Source organism: Caloenas nicobarica, chromosome 1, assembly GCF_036013445.1.
Source record: "Caloenas nicobarica isolate bCalNic1 chromosome 1, bCalNic1.hap1, whole genome shotgun sequence".
Lineage (NCBI taxonomy): Eukaryota > Metazoa > Chordata > Aves > Columbiformes > Columbidae > Caloenas > Caloenas nicobarica.
This window is the reverse complement of record NC_088245.1, coordinates 14,893,499-14,914,365: the sequence shown is the minus strand read 5'-3', so window position 1 is coordinate 14,914,365 and position 20,867 is coordinate 14,893,499. Positions and strand designations below refer to the sequence as shown.

The 20,867-nt window shown below is 42.2% G+C and overlaps 1 protein-coding gene across 5 annotated transcripts in view; it reads left to right on the top strand.

Annotated features, from left to right (window-relative positions):
* SRPK2 (SRSF protein kinase 2) overlaps positions 1-20,867 on the top strand; it is a 143,633-nt gene that overhangs the window by 118,416 nt on the left and 4,350 nt on the right. For 2 of the 5 annotated variants that reach the window (XM_065658685.1, XM_065658686.1), the window contains exons 11-16: positions 134-622; positions 5,965-6,065; positions 6,166-6,273; positions 16,747-16,816; positions 17,522-17,614; positions 18,046-18,138. In XM_065658685.1, coding sequence (XP_065514757.1) covers positions 134-622; positions 5,965-6,065; positions 6,166-6,273; positions 16,747-16,816; positions 17,522-17,614; positions 18,046-18,138 — 954 coding nt within the window. Of the gene's footprint in view, positions 1-133; positions 623-5,964; positions 6,066-6,165; positions 6,274-16,746; positions 16,817-16,969; positions 17,067-17,521; positions 17,615-18,045; positions 18,139-20,867 lie in introns of those variants that run through there. The other 3 variants (XR_010608047.1, XM_065658689.1, XM_065658687.1) reach the window with 3 other exon arrangements.

Below are 20,867 nucleotides of genomic sequence, written 5' to 3'. Positions count from 1 at the left end.
TTATATTTAGTGTTTTCCTTTTGTGATATGTCAGAAGTCAAGTCGTTACTGAAGAGCTAAAAATTATGAATGCTTAATTTTAAAATGGTATATTGATGTATAATCTACTGTGTTGCTCATTGAAATATTTCAGGTGAAGCAGAAGATCAGGATGAAAAAGAAGACACAGAGAAAGAAAACACTGAAAAAGATGATGACGTTGAGCAGGAACTTGTCAACACTGACCCTACAGACCCTAAGTGGATAGAATCCCCCAAAGCAAATGGGCATATTGTGAATGGCCCATTCCTATTGGAACAACAGATCGAAGATGAAGATGATGAAGAGGAAGAATGTCCAAATCCAGAGGAGTATAATCTTGATGAGCCAAACGCAAAAAGTGATTACTCTTATAGCAGCTCCTATGAACAGTTTAATGGTGAATTGCCAAATGGACGTCATAAAATTCCTGAGTCACAGTTCTCTGAATTTTCAGCTTCAGTGTTCTCTGGGGTTCTAGAGTCTGTAGCTTGTGGTTCTGCAGTTTCTGAAGGATCAACTTTAACTGAAAGAGAGGAGAGCAGCCCACCTCATGACAGGAGCAGAACAGTTTCAGCTTCAAGCACTGGGGATTTGCCAAAAAGTAAGTATTCCTCTTAGTGGTGTATACCATGCTTGAAGTCTCTCAGAGCTGTAGGTGATGTTTTATGTAGAATGAGTAGTGGAGTTAAACCTCATGTATATGTTTTATCTGTGTTCAGTGACCTGTGTATGCAGATTTTACTTTTTATTTCCTTTGGGTTTTTTTGGCTGACAATTCAGTACCAAGCATTACGAGTAGGCTTTCACACACTTCTTTCAGTAACACAAAAGGACTTTTTGATAACAGACAAGAATTCCATCACACCATTTCTGTGACTTTGCTTGAACACTAGGTCTAGCGCCTCTCAGTGAGGCTGACTGTACCTACAGATGAAGTGTTTTTAGTTTCTGGGTTGGTGCCAAACCTACTAATGCCCTGGTTTGCATCACGCTTGGGTCTGAGGAGCGCCGACTGGAAAGATGGTGCCTGTGTGCCAGCCTCTGCAGTCAGAGAAATCTCTGCAGACTGCTCCCAAGTGCTTTTTCCTGGGCAGTCCCCAGACCTGGGGAGAAATGTGGGCTATGGGGTCAGATTAACCATAGCTGGGGTTGGGTTACAGCTCCAGCCCACTGCTGGAAACCCTTTTTTTCATTGCTGGCTTATTTCATCTTCTTGGTCTCAGCTACGTTGAACATTTTGCTCATTGAATCATACACAGTGTGAATGCAAAATCTCAATTATGATTATTTCAAATGGAGTATTTCCTCTTAGAAGATATTTGGCAAAAAGACAGAGCAGAAGTATAGAAGTGAAGAGGATGTTTTTAGGTTAACTTGGTCCTAAAGCATTGTGGTGAATTTTGGCCTCCTAAGAGCAGGTTTCAAGGAAAAGCAAATGTGTTGGTTTTGAATGGCTTTTAGAAATAGAGAGGGGAGAAAAACACTTTTGAGTTGATGGAAGGCTTTTGTCTAGCAGCTTGGGTATGTGTTACATTAAAAAAAGAAGAGGCAAATATGTGGAATATGTGGAATAGAAAGGCAATGGTTAGGTTAAGAAAAAAATTAATAGTCTTATTAAAGGCAACAGTTTAGCTAAGCTTACTTAAAGTAAATTGGGTTATTTTTCTTGCATTCATAGAATCACAGAATAGTTTGGGTTGGAAGGGACCTTCAAAGCTCATCTAGTCCAACCCCCCTGCAATGAGCAGGGACATCTTCAACTAGATCAGGTTGCTCAGAGCCCCGTCCAGCCTGGCCTTGAACGTCTCCGGGGATGGGGCATCTACCACCACTCTGGGCAACCTGGGCCAGTGCTTCACCACCCTCACTGTAAAAAAAAAGTATTCCTTATATCTAGCCTAAATCTCCCCTTTTTTAGTTTAAAACTATTACCCCTTGTCCTGTCACAACCGGCCCTGCTAAAAAGTCTGTCCCCATCTTTCTTACAGGCCCCTTTTGATTATGGAAAGGCTGCAATAAGGTCTTCCTGAAGCCTTCTCTTCTCTAGGCTGAACAACCCCAACACTCTCAGCCTGTCCTCATGGCAGAGCTGCTCCAGCCCTCTGATTGTTCAAACCTGGGAGTTTGATAGATGCAGTTTGGAGCACAATACAAAAGCATTTTTGTTAAATTCAAGCAAATCTACCATCTTACATTTTATGAAAAAAGCAGAACTGTGATTTTTTTGTTTGTTTGTTTTTTCCTGCTGCAGAACTTCTTTGTGAGGGTATTAGATGAGTTATTGTAGATTAAATATTTTCATTGACAGGTCAGTCTATACAAGAAAGAGAAAAGGAAATTTTTAGTTGCAAGTAAGCATTATACCCATAGTTTTAAGGGCAGAAGGTGATCGTGATGTCATGTAACCCGACTTCCTTTTATAGTCTTCATAGCCAGTTAATACACCATCTATTAAGCCCGGCAACCTTTATGTTTGGCATAAAACATATTTTCCAAAAAGATAACACCTGCTCTTGATTTGGACAAATGAAATGCTAAAAAATTCTCGTGTGGTTGAAGTGTGTTCCACTGGTCAGTATTCAGAGTTATTTCAGAAGAACTGTAGCAAGCTTGGACTTGTCTGGCTCCAGCTTCTGACTGTTGTTTCTTGTTGTATCTTTTCTCAGTCACATTCAAAAATTCTGTATTTTTCAATTCAAAAATATGCTGTATTTTCATTCACTCGTTAATGGTTCTTTTCTGTTCGAAACAGTTCCACTCTTAACCTTTTATTAAAACTCAACAAGATGAGTTCTGCAAGGCATGTTGCCAACTCTCAACTTGTTATGGCTTTTCTGTATTCCGTGTGGTTTTAGACATTTAAATTGTGGCTACCAGAACTGCTCAGATCCAAAATCTTTGCCTGTAAATCCTATTTATTAGAAGACATGGAAGGTGAAATCTTGGTGTCATTGCAAAGAGCTGGATTTTTGCCATTGAATTAAATAGCTCCAGGGTATTACGCATAGGTTTTATTATAGTGCCAGTGGCTAAATGACAAATATATGGGTTTCAACTTTAATAAAGAAAATACTGAGAGACTAAATCTGTAAGCGGATAGAAGAAAATGAGATAGCTCAGGAGAAGATCACCAAGCCTGCATCGACATTGTCCCAGATAAAGTTGCTAAATTTAAATAGACATGTATTGAAAAATACAGTTGAGTGTATTTCTTGGTTTAAGACTTTAAAAGAGCAGTTCAGACAGTTCATTACAGAGCTTGACAGGTAAGGTAGCCTGCAAGCAGGCAAGAAATGTGAAATAAAATACAACCAAGTAGAGCTGTATTTCTGGAAAATGTCAAGATCCAGGCTGATAAGACTTCCAGTCCATCTCCGTGCACTCTGTAGTCCCTTAAACGATATACAGGAGGTTCCTAGATGCCTCGTAGCCTCTTCCTTTGAGCTGTTGACAGTATATAGGCAGAAAGCCTCTACTGCTGTTTTCCTGGGGTAATGTGCAAAATCCTCATGCCTCCAGAGAATAAAGCTGGGTTTTGTCATCGTGAGAGCAACTTAGGTCTATAGCTGCAGAAACAAACCTACTTTATTCCTCCTTGATGTTATCAGGAGTGATTTACAGACCTTTATGGGAAGAAAGAAGAAAGGCAGTAAATCCAGCCACAGCTCACTTGTTCCACAGGAAAACTGAGCGTTATTAGTATTAGTTGGCATCAATAATAATGATGGGTTAAACAGCAATAAAACAGATTAAGGTATTTAGAAAGATGAAAGATACAACAGCTGCAGGCTGTTCAATATTTTTAAATGGTGCTTTTTTCTTCCACTATAACTTCAGTGCCCTTTTCTTGTAGAGAAGCAGACTTCATATGTTTCTCTCTGTCTAGGCATTGCTATACAGTATCAAGTAACACGGTCTCATTTCTTCAGGATACTTGCCTCATTCAGTGCACAGACCAATTTGTATTCAGGGGTTGAGCAGCTATTAAGTTTTTACCTTTTTTCAAGTTTTCAGTGTGTGACCAAATGCCCTTAAGATAGATCTATTAATTTCCTCATGACTTTCCTGCTCATTCTAGTGTTTGAATGTTTACTAAGTATACTGCCGTGCTGAGACTGTGAGAAGAGGAGGTGATACTTCTCAATATTATGGAACTAGGACACACGAAAGTGAAAATTGGAAATGCTCACTAATTTGTGCTCAGGTTGAGCTCCTTTGGATATTTTTTTTGACAGTACGTGCTAAAAAGTACGCTGCTTTTGATTTCACCTTCAGTCGTGAATGATCCGTGTTTGTCAAATTCAGAATCCAAGGTCCCATATTCATTTCTTGGAAACTATGGGACATAAACTTCATGAGTTCCTGAGAAAAACACAGAAGTGTAGACACTTGCCTATAACCATGTCAGGTCCCTCTGTTAAAAGAAGTTTGAAGAAAGCTGTTTTTTAATGTCATATTCAGACATCTTACTGATGAGGCTTTTTTTCCCTTCATTTCTCTTTATTTACTGCAGTCCTTCACTTTCAACAAGGTGTGTGGGAAGGATTTATCTAGTACTGTATTTATTTTTTGTCAGTGCTACTGAATTGAGAAAGGTCCTGTTATTTCTTGAATAATGTATGTGATTGTGTTTTAAAAAATGGAGTGTACTATGCAGCATGCTCGTAAGGGAAGACTTCAATATAAAGCTTACTAGTTCCTATCTTTTAAGTGCTGGATTGCAACCTTGTTCTCCCAGTGTATTTTACTTTAATGCCCTGTATTGGTGCTTTTTTTAAACTTGAGTCTTGGACTCCATTCCAGCTTTTTAGGACTCTTCTGTTGAGGTCACTGCCCCTTTTGTCTTCTGCCATTTAGTCCGGTGTTTTCTTTCCTTCTCTCCCCTGCTGGATCCTGCCATGTTCTGTTTGGGTTGGCCAGTACTTCAGTGCCCTGATGGCCCGTTCAGGCTTGCTGTCCCAGCAGGTGAAGATCTTAATCTGACTTCAGTCACTCCTAACCATCAGATATCCTGTATTTTTACTCCTTGTCCCATGTCTCTTGTGGTTTTCTCTTCCAATTCCTACGCCAGTTTAATGGGTCTTTATATCCCCATTGGAGTCCGAGGTGCCTTTTGGATCTAGTACCTGTTTCTTACCACTAGTTTCCAATTTTGTCTTGGTAGCTTTGGGACAAGGAAACTGAAATGAATCCTCTGCTGCTGTGTGATCTGTGATATCTGGTTCTATCTTCCACGTTCCAGTCAATTTGCTTTCTTTCCAATGCAATTTAGGGGCTGGTAGGCGGTATGTCAAAACAAAGAAAAGCAACAGTCCTCCACTGTCCTTTGTTAGAGCTGTCAGTGTCCCAAGAGCTTCTGAAGATTGCAGGACTAATTAAAGTTCTGCCTTTCAGTCTGGATCATACTGAATGCAAACAGGACCTTCAGAGAATTTTCGTTCAACACTGAATTATCTGTGAAATGGGTGACAGTCCAGTAGGCTCTAAAATCAGCCAAGTTTTGATGAGTCTTTTTTTCCTTGGGACAGGTTAAAAAAAAAATTCAGCCAAATTTTTTTTACCTTAGCTGGAGATGGAAGTGCAGAATTTGTTTTCTCACCTAAACTGTTCCAAGAACGGATCTTTCTTGTGAATTTCTTGGAGTTTAAATTTTAGCATTTTCTGTCTGAATCTGTTATTCGAAACATATACACCATTTTTGCTTAGAAGTTCCTCTGGATATTCTAATAGTAGGCATTTGGCAGTTAAGAATGCAAAAATTTGCACTTGAAATGTAAGGTAAGAAATCCTATTTATGTTGCTTTAATTTTGCATAACATTCAGCAAATGATTTTGATGTCTTCAGTGTATTACAAAACTGGATAAAAAGTCAAGGCAAAACTGCTCAGAGATGATGAATAGTATGTTCAGAATACTAACTATTCTGCATTTTTCCTGTGTTAGCAAAAACTCGTGCTGCTGACTTACTGGTGAATCCACTGGACCCAAGAAATGCAGATAAAATTAGAGTTAAAATTGCTGACCTGGGGAATGCCTGCTGGGTGGTAAGTATAACTGATTCTTTTAAGCTATTTAGCCTTCACTGTTTAGAACAGGTCTTTTTAGTGTTCATTTTCTCCATTAATGTCATTCTTTCTGTTTTAGCATAAACACTTCACGGAAGACATCCAGACAAGACAATATAGATCCATAGAGGTTTTAATAGGAGCAGGTTACAGTACACCTGCTGATATCTGGAGTACAGCATGTATGGTAAGAGCAATACAATGTGCATTTTACAAGAGTAAACCTCCTAAAAACAATTGTTTATTTAGTGAGGAAACTTGATGAGGATGGTTCTGATATTTGACACGAATACATCATCATAAATTATGTTGTATCAGATAGCTGTTTCAATTTCTCAAGCATTCTTAATCAAAAGGAAGTGTTTTCGAGAACACTTCTAATTTTCATTTGATGCATTTTAAACTTGCAGTCAAAAAGATACAAGTTTGGAGGGAAATACATGTATAGTTCGAATGTCGAAGTCTAACTGAAGTAGTACAACTGCATGTTTCCTTCCCATCTTGGAATCTGTGCAACTGTTTGCAGTGTTTCCGTTCCATTTTGTTGCATAAAGTAGCCAAATAGTGAAATACTTCAAATTCTTGCCAAGTGCAGTGAAAACATTCATCAGATTAGGCTTGTAAATCACAGCTTTAGATTCTTTGAAGAGAAGGAATTTATTTTATTAGTAAAACATGTGGTAACATTCTGTAGAATCTGTTTTAACACAGTAAAACTGAAATTATAGATTTTTAAAAAAATCTTTAAATAGGAAAAGTAAAAATCATTCAACTTTTTGAATCGCTTATTTTGTTTGTAATATCGTTTTGAGGACAAATAAGCTACATGCATCTTCTCATTAAAGATAGTTTTGGAAATACGTTTAGAAATATCTTTGTCTATTTTCAAAGTGAAAACTTATTCAAATCTTTGTATTTTACAAATACATGTCTGAAAAGAGTAAGTGTGAGGAGGAGGAGGAGAAGACTCAAATACTAGACACAGTTTGCAGGCGTGGGTGATGAGGAGAATTGCAGAGCTCAGAGGGAGAGGAGGAGGATTGAAAGGAACATAAAATCCTACAGATATTATAAGCTCAGCAAGCCATGTGTTGGAAGTAACTAACCCATAAGTAAAATTGCAAGTATGTTTCTTCTGGAGTTTAATACTATAGCTTTTGCTTTAGCACACAGGAAAAAACATCCATTTCCAAATTTATTCTTCCATTTGGGGCAAAATGTAGAATTTTTCTATGACATTGAAAACAAAGCATAGAAAATATTCTGCAGTTTTGATGCTGAATTCTTTGAATAATCCTCTTATCTGACTACAAATTACTATAGAGACCTTTCATGCCTTTTACCTGTTATTTTGTAAACCTTACTTGAACTTAATACTTTTTGTGATATTGAATACTCTATATTCATCATCCTTTAAGGTTGTACCTACCCCCTGCTAATTTTGTATACAGTCTTTTAGCTCGAGCCACATGGAAAAGGCTGAAGTCTATCTAGGATTGTGTTTAAATAAAGTGGGGGAATGTGATATTCTCACAGTACTTGGGGTTGTCCAGCCCCTTACACTTTAATCCTTTTCCACATCGTATAAGCGTTACTGCTTTCTTCATGCGAGTCCTTTCTCAAACTCAAGGGGAAAAAAAAAAAGCCTAAAGCATCTCTGCCACTAGGGGTGTCTTAATTCAGATTTACTTTTATTTACAAAATTTCATTGTTTTTGTGAGAAAATTATATGTACGCTTTTTTGTTATGTCAGCCTTAAAGACAGTAAAGTGTTTGAGGCAGAAACACCAGAATTCTGTCTTCTGCCACAGACTTTGCTTTTTTTCCCCTTAAAAAATGCTGTAGAAATTTTATAATCTTGCAGCACTGACATACAATTGTTGAATTCAGTTGATGTCATTACATAGTCCTGTGAAAAACAGAGATCAGTCTCTCGAGCTCAACCTGAAAGTTCAGCATTTCACAGCCCCTCAGGATGTGCTTTCATTCCTGTACGGTTGAGAAGATGGGTCGGAGTTCTGTGAGCGCTGATCCTGCATCGGGTGGCAAACAGCTCTGAGGCAGGGACCGGCTTGAAGACCTTAACAGCTCTATCTGCAGAGGACTTCTCACAGAGATTAGTGGCCAGGGAAGCATTCCTGATGCAGAGCTGCAAATTCCCAATTAACTTATTTAGCTTGTCTTTGAAAATCGTGATTTGATTCTCTCCAATCGCTAAAGCGGCTGAGAACTGTGAGGTACCGAAGTGTTATAATGCCACGGTAGTCTCACTTACCTTTCTCAAGTTGGGATTCCTTGTACCTAGATGTAGTGCAGAAAATGCCCTTCTAGGTTACCTTGCTCTTGTTCCATATTTAATTCAGTTTTTACTGTAGTGTTTCCTGTTACGTGTGTTTTCAAAAGGATTGTCTGCTGGAGCAGGAGCTGAAAGTGGTGTTTATTTTCAGCCAAAATACGGGTCAGATACCGTGATAGCCATGTTGTCCAAGGCTCTCAAAGGAGAGCAAGGAGACTTCTTTGTTGTGTTGCTTTGCTTGTACAAGTCTGAGTCGTTAAGAGTATGTTCGGAAGCAGTACTTACGTGAAATGAGTGGTCCAGCAGCATTGCCACGATTATTTTTCTTGGCGAGTTTCCATCCTTCCATACTTTGCCCAGCGTGACAGTACCGAGCGCACACGAAATGGTGTCCTACCAGCTGACTCCATAGTGATTGCACATGATATTTCTCATTCTCTGCTTTTTTAAAATTAAAAAATAAAAAGGGTTGTCGATTAAGGAGTAGCTGTATGTTAGTAAGTGACCTAAGTTTGAGGTTGTGTTCAGGTTAGGTAAGAATTGCTCTGATCATATCCACCTGTCAGAAACACCGCATTTGTGAATGGGTAGGAAAGGTGCTGTGTGGCTTTCCAGTGGGAACCGTGTTACATAATTACAGATCCTGTCCTTCATTCTGGTTATGATTTTGACTTTGGATGAGCTCTTTTGTCTCAGTTTATATGGAAGGATAATACACGTATTGCCAAAGTGTGTGCCTAATATGAATAATGCGAATGAATGTGAATGCAAAGTATAGAAAAGTAGCATCAGAGCAAAGGCTGGATGCTGGATCCACTAGTGTGTCAGTTATTCTAGAACAGGGGTGTCAAATTCATTGTCACCAGGGGCCACATCAGCCTTGCAGTCACCTTCAAAGGACTGTATGAATGTCAGAGTAGTTAGATTTATACAGTCCTAAAGTTACGTTTGGCCCTTTGAAGGCGACTACAAGGCTCACGTGGCACCCAGTGAAAATGAGTTTGACACCCCTGTTCTAGATAATGTCTCAATGTAAAAAAAAAAAAAAGACAATAAAACCAGACCTTTCTTTGAATTAGTTTAAGGTCCATAGAATTTCTGTGTCAGGTTGACCTCCAGATGTCTACATAAAACACCTCGATCTTTTAATGTGTCCTGGCTAGATTTTATGAAGGACTACTTGGAATGCATGGGGCCAGGATTCACTGAGGTCTTAACTTGCTCTTGTGGTTTTTGAATCTCCATTTGAGCCTGAGGTTTTCCAGTGCCTTTTGTTTGCTAATGCAATAATCTTCCTTGCTGGGAATAGCATTGACTATGAGAATAGCAGAGCTGCTGGTTCTTGTATTTAGAGCAGCAAGTGTCAAGTCAAGCACAGAAGTTGTGTTGAATCACAGCGGCAGCAGGCTGTCTTTTTTCATCATACCCTTTGCTCATGAGTTTTTTTAGTTAGTCTTTAGTAGTGCGGATGGAGATGGTGATGATGATGTTTTTAAACAAAAGTGTCTGATGATGGTGCCCTGGGCATGTGAAGCATCCGTGCTCATGTGTGCACAGCCACTTTGAGCATTCTTCCCTCATCAGGCTGGCTTTTAGGACGTTGGATGTTGCATCTACATGGAGTGTTCTCCTCAGCTGGGCCCTGCTAATACGGGTTGGCTTTGTCTAGCCACCAACCCCATGGGTTTGGTGCAGCTTTCAGGAAAGAAAAGTCTTGTTTTATTTGTATTGTCTTTATCATGGAAGTAGCCAGAGATTCTGATCACGATGACTTGTGCTGGAAGGCTACATAGAGCCATGTAAGGACTCTGCCCAAATACCATATAACACAGTGCAGAGAGAGATAACTCGGTGGTAATAATGTAACAGTTCTTTTTCTTTTGGTGTTATGTCAGTGAATAAGTAGCATTGCAAGGCAGCAGCCTGTGAGCTGAATCTTCTAATTTTAGATGGTTCGACATGGCCCAGTTCTTGTGCCCCAAACAGGAAAAGTACCTTTTTGATTCAGATTTAGAGGATGACAGGGAATATCCTCAGGCCTCTGCTCTGGTGGCCTGAGTCTGAGAGTCTTTAAAAAAAAAAGAAAAAGAAAAAAAAGATAAAGGAAAAAAAAGGCAGGGGAAAAAAGAGGATGATACTTATCTTTGGAGGCTTGTAATCAGTGTGTGAATGATGTGCTGTGAAGCCCATGAAAGAAGTTGGATGCCAGTGGGCTTTTCCAGACTACAACAGAGTTGTTCGCTTGTTCTATGCTCTGCAAAGGTGGCAACAAAAGTGTAACTTAATTTTTTTTCCCAAACTTTTGGTGTCTGAGGTCCGAGCGATTTTTTTTTTTTTTTTTCTGCTATTGTCTGTTGGACATTTGTAAGTTTTCCTAAGGAAATTGCACAGTGCCCTTTCTTTTTCTTTTAACAATGTGGCCTATTTAAGTGGGATGCTCAGCTGCTGTCATGGAAAGCTAGACAGTGAGGATCTCTCTCCACATTTATTAAACTCTAGAAAATTCTGTGTTCCCTTGCTGTACTAAACCCTATTGTAATGATGCCAACAGGGAGGTGCATCTCTTGTTTTCACCCAAAAAAAGGAAGAGATTTGGAGTCAGCAGTGCCTTTGGCAGGCTTGAAACCACCTTTGATCATTTAATTTTATCAGTCTGAATTTCCAAATTTGCAGCATTGGGAGAATTGCTTTCTGTGGAGCAGAATCTGAACAGGCACTGCATGATTTAGCATTTCCTAAATCTGAAAAACCATGGAGCACAGTACTCCAGTGCTGCTGCCAAGAAATCCTGGCAAGATAAGGAATGTAGCACTGGCAGAGGGTGTCCCTTTGTATTGCTTCTGGAAATTACTGCAAGCTCCAGGATTCCTCTGCTTTTCCTTGTTCATGCTCTTTGGATTGGAGTCAGGAAAAGCACCTGAAATGATGAGTCTCATCATCTGACTTCTGTTGTTCATCATGTACAGTCTTGTTCGAGCTGCGGGGAGGAGATGACTGTGTCACAAGCCAGGACATTAACAAGACTATGATTTTAACACTTCTCTGAGGTGGCTTTTGCGGTGATTTGTGATTCTTGAAGTATCTTGTTTTTATAATAAGAACTAGCAAATAGATCATAGCTGTATATTGACAGAAAGTCAGAGAAGGAGAAAATTGTAGTTGGTGTTTTATCTACCCAAATAGAATCCAAGTGATGAAAGAAAATACTACCGGGGTGAGAGGGAAAGGGGGCAGGCAAACAGCTTTCAAAGTGAGGGAGATGCTTTTACAAGACAAGCAAGCTTACAGTGTGTTTTATTATGAGCATTTCTATTCATGTGAGAGAATGTGGAGGGACAGAATGAAGACTGAGCAGAATATAGTAACTTATGATGTTAAAATTAAACCTACAGGTAGGTGCTTGTAGTTCAGCCCCCAGTTTACTTCTTTCCATAATGTCCTCTAACGTGGAGTGGAGAGGAGAGGTAGCCATCCTTAACTACTCTTCCTGTGTTGTAAGTGGGGAAAAAAATAATCGTGTCTCCATGGGATCATGAGTATCATCATGCTAGTACGGGTGAGTGGCACATACTGAAGGTGTGATTACAAGCCTCAGTCTGCACAGAAGCAGTATTTTGAGGAAAAATGGAAAATTAAAAATCTGGTTGAGAGAGGAGAAAAACTTCAAGTCACTATGTACATATTTTTCAGTAGGCAGACACAGTACAAAATGCTGTTATTAATCACTGTATACCCTTTTTGGAGGTGGTGGGTGGACAACCTGAAACATTCAAAAGAAAATGATTTTCCGAAGAAATTGACTTTCTAAAGCAACCACTCAGCATGTGCATGGTTCTGAGGTTGGAGTACAGCAAATAATAGAAACCTGTTTCCTTTTCAAGCATCTCATGCACGTCTGTGTTTTGTACATCTGGCCTTTCTTACCAAGCACTAACAGTGCAAAATGCCTTTTATATTGTTTCTATTGCCTGGCTCCTCAGAGGGGGTTATCCATGGGAGAGCAAACTGCCAGCTGGTGTGCATCTCCAGAAGCTTTTCACTCTTCTTTCCATGCTCCCACTTACCTGTGGAACCACGTTCTTAAAACTAAGCCTATTTTTAAAGCAGGTACAATCTTCTTATTCACAGCACTTCTTTTCAGCTGGGGCAGAGAAACTCTGGCCAAGAGCCGGATCTCATCTGTCAAAATAATAATTCCGGCCTATAACTTGTCCTTTTTCAGCTGGGGCTTCATAAGAGGAATTCAGGGAGGCTGATGCAGTCCAAGTGAATTGATCTTGCAGTCCTCTCCCAGACAGCCTTCACTAGGCATGCATCCATTTTCAGTCACCAGATTGAGTACACAGCTGTCGCACAGTGAAAATGTAGCTATTTCCAATTGTGCGATTAGACGTGGATCCATAATATACAACAGTGATGCCAACAGTTTCGTGTTGTGGTACGTTCATATGCAATCACGTGGCAGGAAAGGTATAATAGCCTCTCTAGAGCCTACAAAACCAGCAGCAGTGTGACCATTTCTATGAAAGGTTCTCCATCTGCAGATGGAGAAAAGGAGTCTAGACTGTTTTTTTGTCATAACCTTAGGAAAGTGATCAGTAGCGATTGCCAGTACAGTCAGTAAGGATGGATGATTGGCTTGGGCTTTTGTGCCATATGTTGAGTGTGCTGTTATCTCGTTTGTTATCTCCATGTAATAACTGAAATGCTGATTTCTGTTGAGGGAAATGTCAACATTAAGTAAAAAAAGATCATGGTAATTCAAAGCCTGAGTTTCTGTCAAGAAACTAGTTTTTATAAATGAATACTTCCAAAGGGAAAGTAAGTAAATATGGTTAATCTGTACTTGTAGCATCATAGAAATAATAGCCAAATTTAGTTTGAAAGGGGACTGTAGTACTCCACCTTCTGCTTGAACTAGAGTTAATGTCAAGGTTAGATGAGGTTGCTCAGAGTCTCACCCAGCTGAGGTGTATGTATCTGTCAGGACGGCATTCCCACAGCCTGGCCCACTGCTCAGCCCATCTTGCCGAACAATTTTTTCCTCATATCCAGTTGGTATTTTCCATCTTGCTGCGTATGTGTGTTCTCTGTTGTCCTTTCACTGGGAAGAGCGTATCTTGGTCTTCTCTGTTCCTGCCTTTCAGGCAGAGTGCAGCAATTCACTTCCCCTTTCTCCTCCCCTTCTCCAACCTGAACAAACAGCCCCACCAGCCTCTTCTCCTGCATCTCCCACTCAGCCCCCTCTCATCTTAGAGGTCCTCCCTGGTCTTTCTCCAGTTCGGCAGGGTCTTGTCTCATACTGGTGGTCCCAAAGTGGTGCCAGGTGTGCAGGCGTGGGTGCTGACGGCAAGTCGCTTCCCACCGAGGGCTGGTAACGCCAGCTGGGTACAGCCCAGCACGTGGTTAAGCCTGTGTTACCATGAGGGTGCTCTGCCGACCTGTCCAACCTGCTGTCTGTCAGGGTCTCCACCTCCTGGTTTTATTACAGAGTGTCAGCGACTTAGGAATTGGAGACGGGGTGGTTTTATGTACCTACAGTTGGGTGCAAAGCGTCATTAAGTGCTGAAGAGTGCTGGGGAAGCCCACAGAGCCGGTTCCGAGTCCAGCAGCAGAGAGCTCTTCTGGTGGTGGCGCTGACTCAGTAACGGGTGCATGTGCCTTCTGGTGCATTACTGTGTTTTTAATGCTGATTATTCTGCTTCACGGTAAAAGCCTAGGTCAAGGATTTATTATTTTTTAAATGAGTCCCTACTAGTATCATGTATCTTTTGCTATGTAGCCAGTCCATCCTACAGATATCTAGGAACTTATTACCGCGTTGCTACAGATGAACCTGTGAGACATTGTCCTGCATGAACGCTAAGATTTATTATTACACATAATTACATGGCACCCAAAGGCAAGGCTGTCTCTGGGCTGTCCTGTGTGCATCCAAGTCAGAAGTTTGTTCTCGGTGCAGAGTCCTTTAAGGAGAATCAGGAGATCAAATATCTGAGATGCTGCAGCTGCAGCCCATGCTGGGCATGGAGTCAAAGCTATACAAAAAGGAAAAAGGCAGCAGCATCATAATTTTGAAAAGCTTTAGTTTCTCTTCAGCAAAAGGGTGGTATAAATATCCCAAATCTATGAGAGCTTGCAGCTCTTATTATATACAAGCAGATCTAAAATCCAGTGTACCGCTGTGGTATGCTTACCTCTTGTTTCTCTGTGAACAGTTTGCACAGTTTCTCCACTTTAATCCTCTTAGGCCCACACAGACATATCAAGCTATTAAGATTTCATTTTTGGGGACAGAAGCTGTATTTTTTTGGAGTCTACCTTTGTGGCTAAATTCAACTACATTTCCATTGTTGCCCAGGAGTCCGTTAAATAGAAATGAGTTTGTTGAATGTCCTCAGAAATCAGCCCCATCAGCAGGAGAGCTGGCCTGGCTCTTCCAATGACTATATTCCCGTTAGTTACAGAGGGGACACTTGGGGCTTCTCAGTCTTGTCTCAAGAGAACAACCATATTCTCCATGTTGTGTTTAGAGATCTCTACCAGTGATCTCCTCTGGCTACTCTAAAAATTTCCTCAGTTTAAATACCTGGTAACTTACAAAGTCCGTCGTATTTTTTTGAGCTGTAAAATGAAAACTCTCCATCTTGAGCTTTAGAACAATAAAAAAAGTGAATGACTGTTTGTTAGTGATAGTGACTTCAGAAATTAAATGCCTGTCTGTAGGATCAACAGAAATGTCAGCAAGGGTCACTCTTGCTTTTTTGGCTGCTGTGTATGATTGCAATGAATTATTTTGGCTATAGCCCACTTGGATGACACTGCAGTTCACAGCTTGAAAAAGCCAAGTGCCCATAAATAGGCTAAATTTAAAGGTGGTTTAACAATTCCAGATTACAAATTGGAACAGAAAAGTGTATGCTTTCAGGAGACAAATATTTTGTAGTAAATGTTCTGACAGAGCGAAATCCCCTCCTAAAGCTGTGCCAGGAAGTTCTGCCTGATTCTTGGAATGATTTTCTGGATCAGATGTTTTCCCTGGTCTTGGAGACGAAAAATAGTTTGATATTTAAACCACCTGGAAAGAATTACATTCCTGTGGCTGTTTGGGTAATTGGTGATCCAGAGCAGAAAGAGAACCGTTTAACAACTGAGGCTAGATGAATCCCTGTTTGACCATAGGTGTGGGCTCTCAGAGTTATTTCAGCACTTTGTGACGTTTTAATATGCATTACACCCATAAAGAAAAACTCAGTTTTGTCCTGCCCTGACACAGAGTTAGCATCCCATGGAAGCATCGCGATGGCCTGGAGGGATCAGTCATTGTGGTGTCTGCTCTGGATTCCTTCATCAATGTCAGTATTTTACTCCATGATTGCAGTATTTACTTTGACAGAGCCCTGGAACAGGCTGCCCAGAGAGCTTGTGGAGTCTCCTTCTCTGGAGGCATTGAAACCCGCCCGGACACATTCCTGTCCGATCTGCTCTGGTGAACCTGCTTCAGCAGGGGGGTTGGACTGGATGATCTCCAGAGGTCCCTGCCAACCCCAGCTATTCTGTGATTCTGTCTGATTCTGTGACTTCAGATTCAACAAAAATACATTTTTAAAAACTGTTTTAGATTTGGAGTCACCAAGAAAACTTACCCTGCTTGCTAGTTTCAAGTGATTAATTATGGATGGATCATGTATGGTTTTTATTTCTGATTCAGACTTTTGTATTTCAGTCCACAACATGCAATCTCTGACACATAATTAGCCTTCAGATACAAGTGTAGCTCTTTATCAAATATTTAGAAATAGCTCTCTCAGCTTCATTAACTTATGCATATTTAACACGATAAACAGACAGCACACTAATGTGCTAAACGTGTTTACTGTCAGCTTACACGGACACCCCGTCCACTCCCCCATGTGGGCGATGTGTTCAGAAGTGCTTCCACCGCAGCTGGATGCTGTTCGCTGGGAAGTGGCATGGGGCTGCACAACACACCCAAATCCTCCCTGCTCAGCCCACAGAGCCCCCGGGCCGCCGGCTGGGGAGGGACCGCGGTTCCACATTCTGTGTCCGTCTCCTTTGTTCGTCCCGATGGAGCGGGCAGAGCCGCCGGGGTCCGGACGTGGGGCTGTGTTGCCGTGGGGCAGCCCGGGGGCTCTCGCCGCAGCGCGGGCTCCGCTGTCCGGCGCTGCAGGTGTGACGGTCCCCAGGTAAGTGGCCTCTCCTTAGCCTCGGGTCCAGTTGTCGGCCTTGAGCTTTGAATGTTTGTTCCCTCTTGGTTCTGAGATAGTTGTGATGTTTTGCTGACATCTTAAGATCCAAAATGTTATTTCTGAAATACCCATAAATGTGTATGTTATGTTATAGGCTTTTGAGCTAGCAACTGGAGATTATTTGTTTGAACCACACTCTGGTGAAGACTATTCCAGGGATGAAGGTATGAATCTTTTGACATATTATGTGTGTTTCTGTATATTTTCACACTCTTCTGAAATTTCCAGTGAGCTTACAGTGGGGTTAAGTTTTGTATTTGAGTGAACTGTTCATCCACATTGTTCTCAGAATATCAATATGATTTTTTTCTTTTTAGTTTTAAGTTCCATCACTAGCAATGGGTGGGCATAAACTGCCTTCTGCAGATACTCATCTACTTAACAACTGCCTGAAGGAATTAAACTGCCCTTCTTGTAAGATTGCATATGTGTGGAAACTTGATTGAGAATAACAACATTTTAGTTTAGAAAAGAAACAAACATTTAAACTTTGTAGTATTTTCTCTTTATAAGAGTGACACTGGAATAATGTTTACATTGTGTATTTTTATTTGAGTTAGGCAATTACTAATTTTTTTAAAAATCAGAATTAACTCCTGCTTCCATCTGTATACCTGTCCATTTTCATGCTTGTTTGCTTGTAAGTGCTCTTTGCAGTGGTAATGTGGGCATCATTCATGGTTCCTAAATGCTGATGATGATGCCAGAGCTCTGCTGATCCTGGAAACCTCTGCATGGATTTGCTGCAAACATTGTTGATTTGAAACTATTTCTGATTTTTTACTAATTCCAGTTTCTTTCCTCTTCTTTTTATCCCATCCTTTCCCTGCCCCTTCCACTCCCGTATCCTTTTTTTCTCTCCCTCATAGACCACATAGCACACATCATAGAGCTGCTAGGCAATATCCCAAGGCACTTTGCTCTATCTGGAAAATATTCTCGGGAATTCTTCAATCGCAGAGGTAGTACCTCTTCTTTTTGAAAGGTGCCGTGATGCAGACAGAAGTGGAATTGCTGTGGCTGGTTGTAGCTTGTCCCACTGAGGAGCATTTCCTGAAATCACACAACAAAAATTTCTTTTTGAAAAACAAAATACGCAGGAATCTGTGACAATTTTTTTTTTTTAGCTAAATGTTCTGAAAAATGACTATTGGTACATTTTAAACTGCACAGCAAAACTTGTTTGTAGCAGCTGATACTCAAATGCTGTTTTGAGAAGGAAGTTTTGCTGAAAGCATCTTTCCAAATTAGCCACCAAGCCGCTTGCACATCTTTTTTTTTTACCAAGATCAATCTATTTCTGTCTGTACCGGGCCAGTGTTAGTGTGTGCATGCAATGTACTGATTAAACTGTTGTATGTTTCTGTTTTGCTGGCAATGTTCTCCAATGCAGACCACATAGCATTGATCATTGAACTGCTGGGAAAAATCCCTCGAAAATACGCTATGTTGGGGAAATATTCCAAGGAGTTTTTCACCAAAAAAGGTAACGGTATTTATGCAACACTAATTTAAAGCATAATACTATCCAAAAGGAGAATATGTTCTTTTATGGGTACTGAAGAAATATATCCGTTTAAATGGAGAGCTTGTACTAAAGAAGAATTTTGGTGTAAACTTGGTTTTCTGAGAAAAGCCACAATTTGCAGTATTCATTTCAATATTCCATGTAAAATTCATTTTGGGATGTACTCAACAATGTGTGGATTCTAACGTATGTCTGTGTCTATCTGTTGTCCAGTGTTCCTGTAAGTATAAGGAACCAAGTGATGTGTAGCTTGTAAGGTGATGGAAAATCATCTGTCAACTGCTTTTGATCATATATGGTGGTCTAGCAGGTGCTACTGCTAAAGAATAACGGAGGTGGGGAGGGAGTACCTGGGTGATGGGTGCAGTCAGTGCTCACGCTCCCGTAACCTCCCTGCAGAGAGAGGATGCAGGAAGGACGGCTGCGACGGAGCACGCTGCTCCGCTGTGCACCGCGCCGGCTTGTTACCGTCATGCCTGGCACCGCAACCAGAGACGATGGCTTAGCTGCGTTTGGCGTTATACAGAAATGCAACTCCTCTTACAGCCAGTTGCTACAAGAAAGTAATTACCCTGAGCAAACGCACTGGGCCTGACGGTTCTGTCTTTTGTACTTTGTCTTTGCTCAGCCCGCTCTTTAAGACGGGTTTTTGACATGTGAGGGAATGTGGTGATGCTTCAAGTGTTTTTTGTCCCCTCAGTGCACGAGACAGCACTGTGTTGTATCGAGGGACAGGGTATGTCAGGAGCACCCCATCACGCGATGGGAGAACATCTGGGGATGCTGACCACAGCTGGCGAGCGTGCGTTCCTGCAGGGCAGCGCGGTGGCTCCCGGAGCCCTGGCTCCCCGTGCCGGAGCGTGCAGCTTGTCGCCAGCGCCCACCAGCCGCATCGGGCACGTGGGGCAGCGGGGGCTGAGCTGCAGGGTCACAGGGCAGGAGGCAGTGCAGTGATTCTTCCTCTTGTTGTATTAGACCTGCCCGTTCCACGTGTGGGTGTCTCTGGTACAGCAGGAACCTCTGCGGGAAGGAGGGCACCAGTGAGGATCAGCGAGGTGGAGCAGCTGGCGTTTGGGGGAGTCTAACTAGTCGCTGGGGCTTTTTGTTGTGGAGGGGAGAAGGTTTCTGGAGGAATAATAAAGGTTAACAAAACGGGAAGGTGGTGGATAAGCTGAAAACAGAGCTATTGTGCATCAGCACCCACTGTATGGGAGCCGGGGGACACGCGGTGGAACTTGCATGGGGTGACTTTAAAATAAGCGCTTCCCCCCCCCGCAGGCAGTGAGCTGCTGGAGCCCGCGGGCACGGGATCATAGAGACAGGCCCTGTCAGCAGCACAAAACCCACCTCAGGTTACGTGAGGTGAATGAACTCAGAGCCGAGAGCCCGCAAGGATACAAGGCAGTAAAAGGGCTGGGCAGGAGGTACCTGCCCAGGTATGGTTTTGGGTTGGGGCAATCCCAGGAACGAATACAGGCTGGGCAGAGGATGGGTTGAGAGCAGCCATGAAGAGAAGGATGTGGGGATATTGATTGATGAGAAGCTCAGTGTGACCTGGCAGTGTGCACTTGCAGCCCAGCAAACCAACCATGTCCTGGGCTGCACCAGAAGAAGTGTGTCCAGCAGGTTGAAAGAGTTGATTCTCCCCCTCTACTCTGCTCTGGTGAGACCCCACCTGGAGTCCTGCACCCAGCTCTGGGGCCTCCAACACAGGAGGGACATGGACCTGTTGGAGCAAGTCCAGAGGAGGCCACAAGAACGATCAGAGGGCTGGAACAGCTCTCCTATGAAGACAGGCTGAGAGAGCTGGGGTTGTTCAGCCTGGAGAAGGCTACAGGAAGGCCTTACAGCACCTTCCAGTGCCTAAAGGGGACCTACAGGAAAGCTGGAGAGGGACTTTTTACAGGGGCATGTAGTGATAGGACAAGGGGGAATGGCTTTAAACTGAAAGAGGGTAGATTTGGATTAGATGTAAGGAAGAAATTCTTCCCCATGAGGTGGTGATGCACTGGCACAGGCTGCCCAGAGAAGCTGTGGCTGCCCCATCCCTGGCAGTGTTCAGGGCCAGGCCGGACAGGGCTGTGAGCAACCTGGTCTAGTGGAAGGTGTCCCTGCCCATGGCAGGGGGTTGGACTAGATGAGCTTTAAGGTCCCTTCCAACCCAAACCATTCTATGACTCCGTGACAGGGGCTGCAGCTGCTGGAGTGAGGGGCAGAGCCTGCAGAAAGGCTCCCAGCCCTCCCTACCCGCCCTGTCTGCGGCCGCTCTCAGGGGCAGGTACTGAAATACAAAGACCTGCCGAGCCAGGCCCCCCTTAAGGTGCTGTATCTCACATTCCTATTTGTCACTTTATACCAGAGGGGTTGACGTTTTCCAGTGACTCCGTAGAACCTTAAAATGTCCATGATGACAGCGGTGTTTGTGGTACACAAAGGGGGTGGTTTCACTTGCCTCCATGGACATCTTGCACTGCAAAGTGTCACTGTTGTCCCCTGGGGACTTCAGTGACTTCCTCAGAGGCACCATCTGCTGGCGCTCTGGGCAGGATTTAAGCACTTTAAAAGACTCGCTTTACCCACCACACAAAACATAACTGCAAGTTTGCTGTGCAATCCTAGAGTGTACCAGATCCCACCTGTTTTACTGAAAACAGAAAATGTCAAATGCAGGACAAAGGAGTAACAGC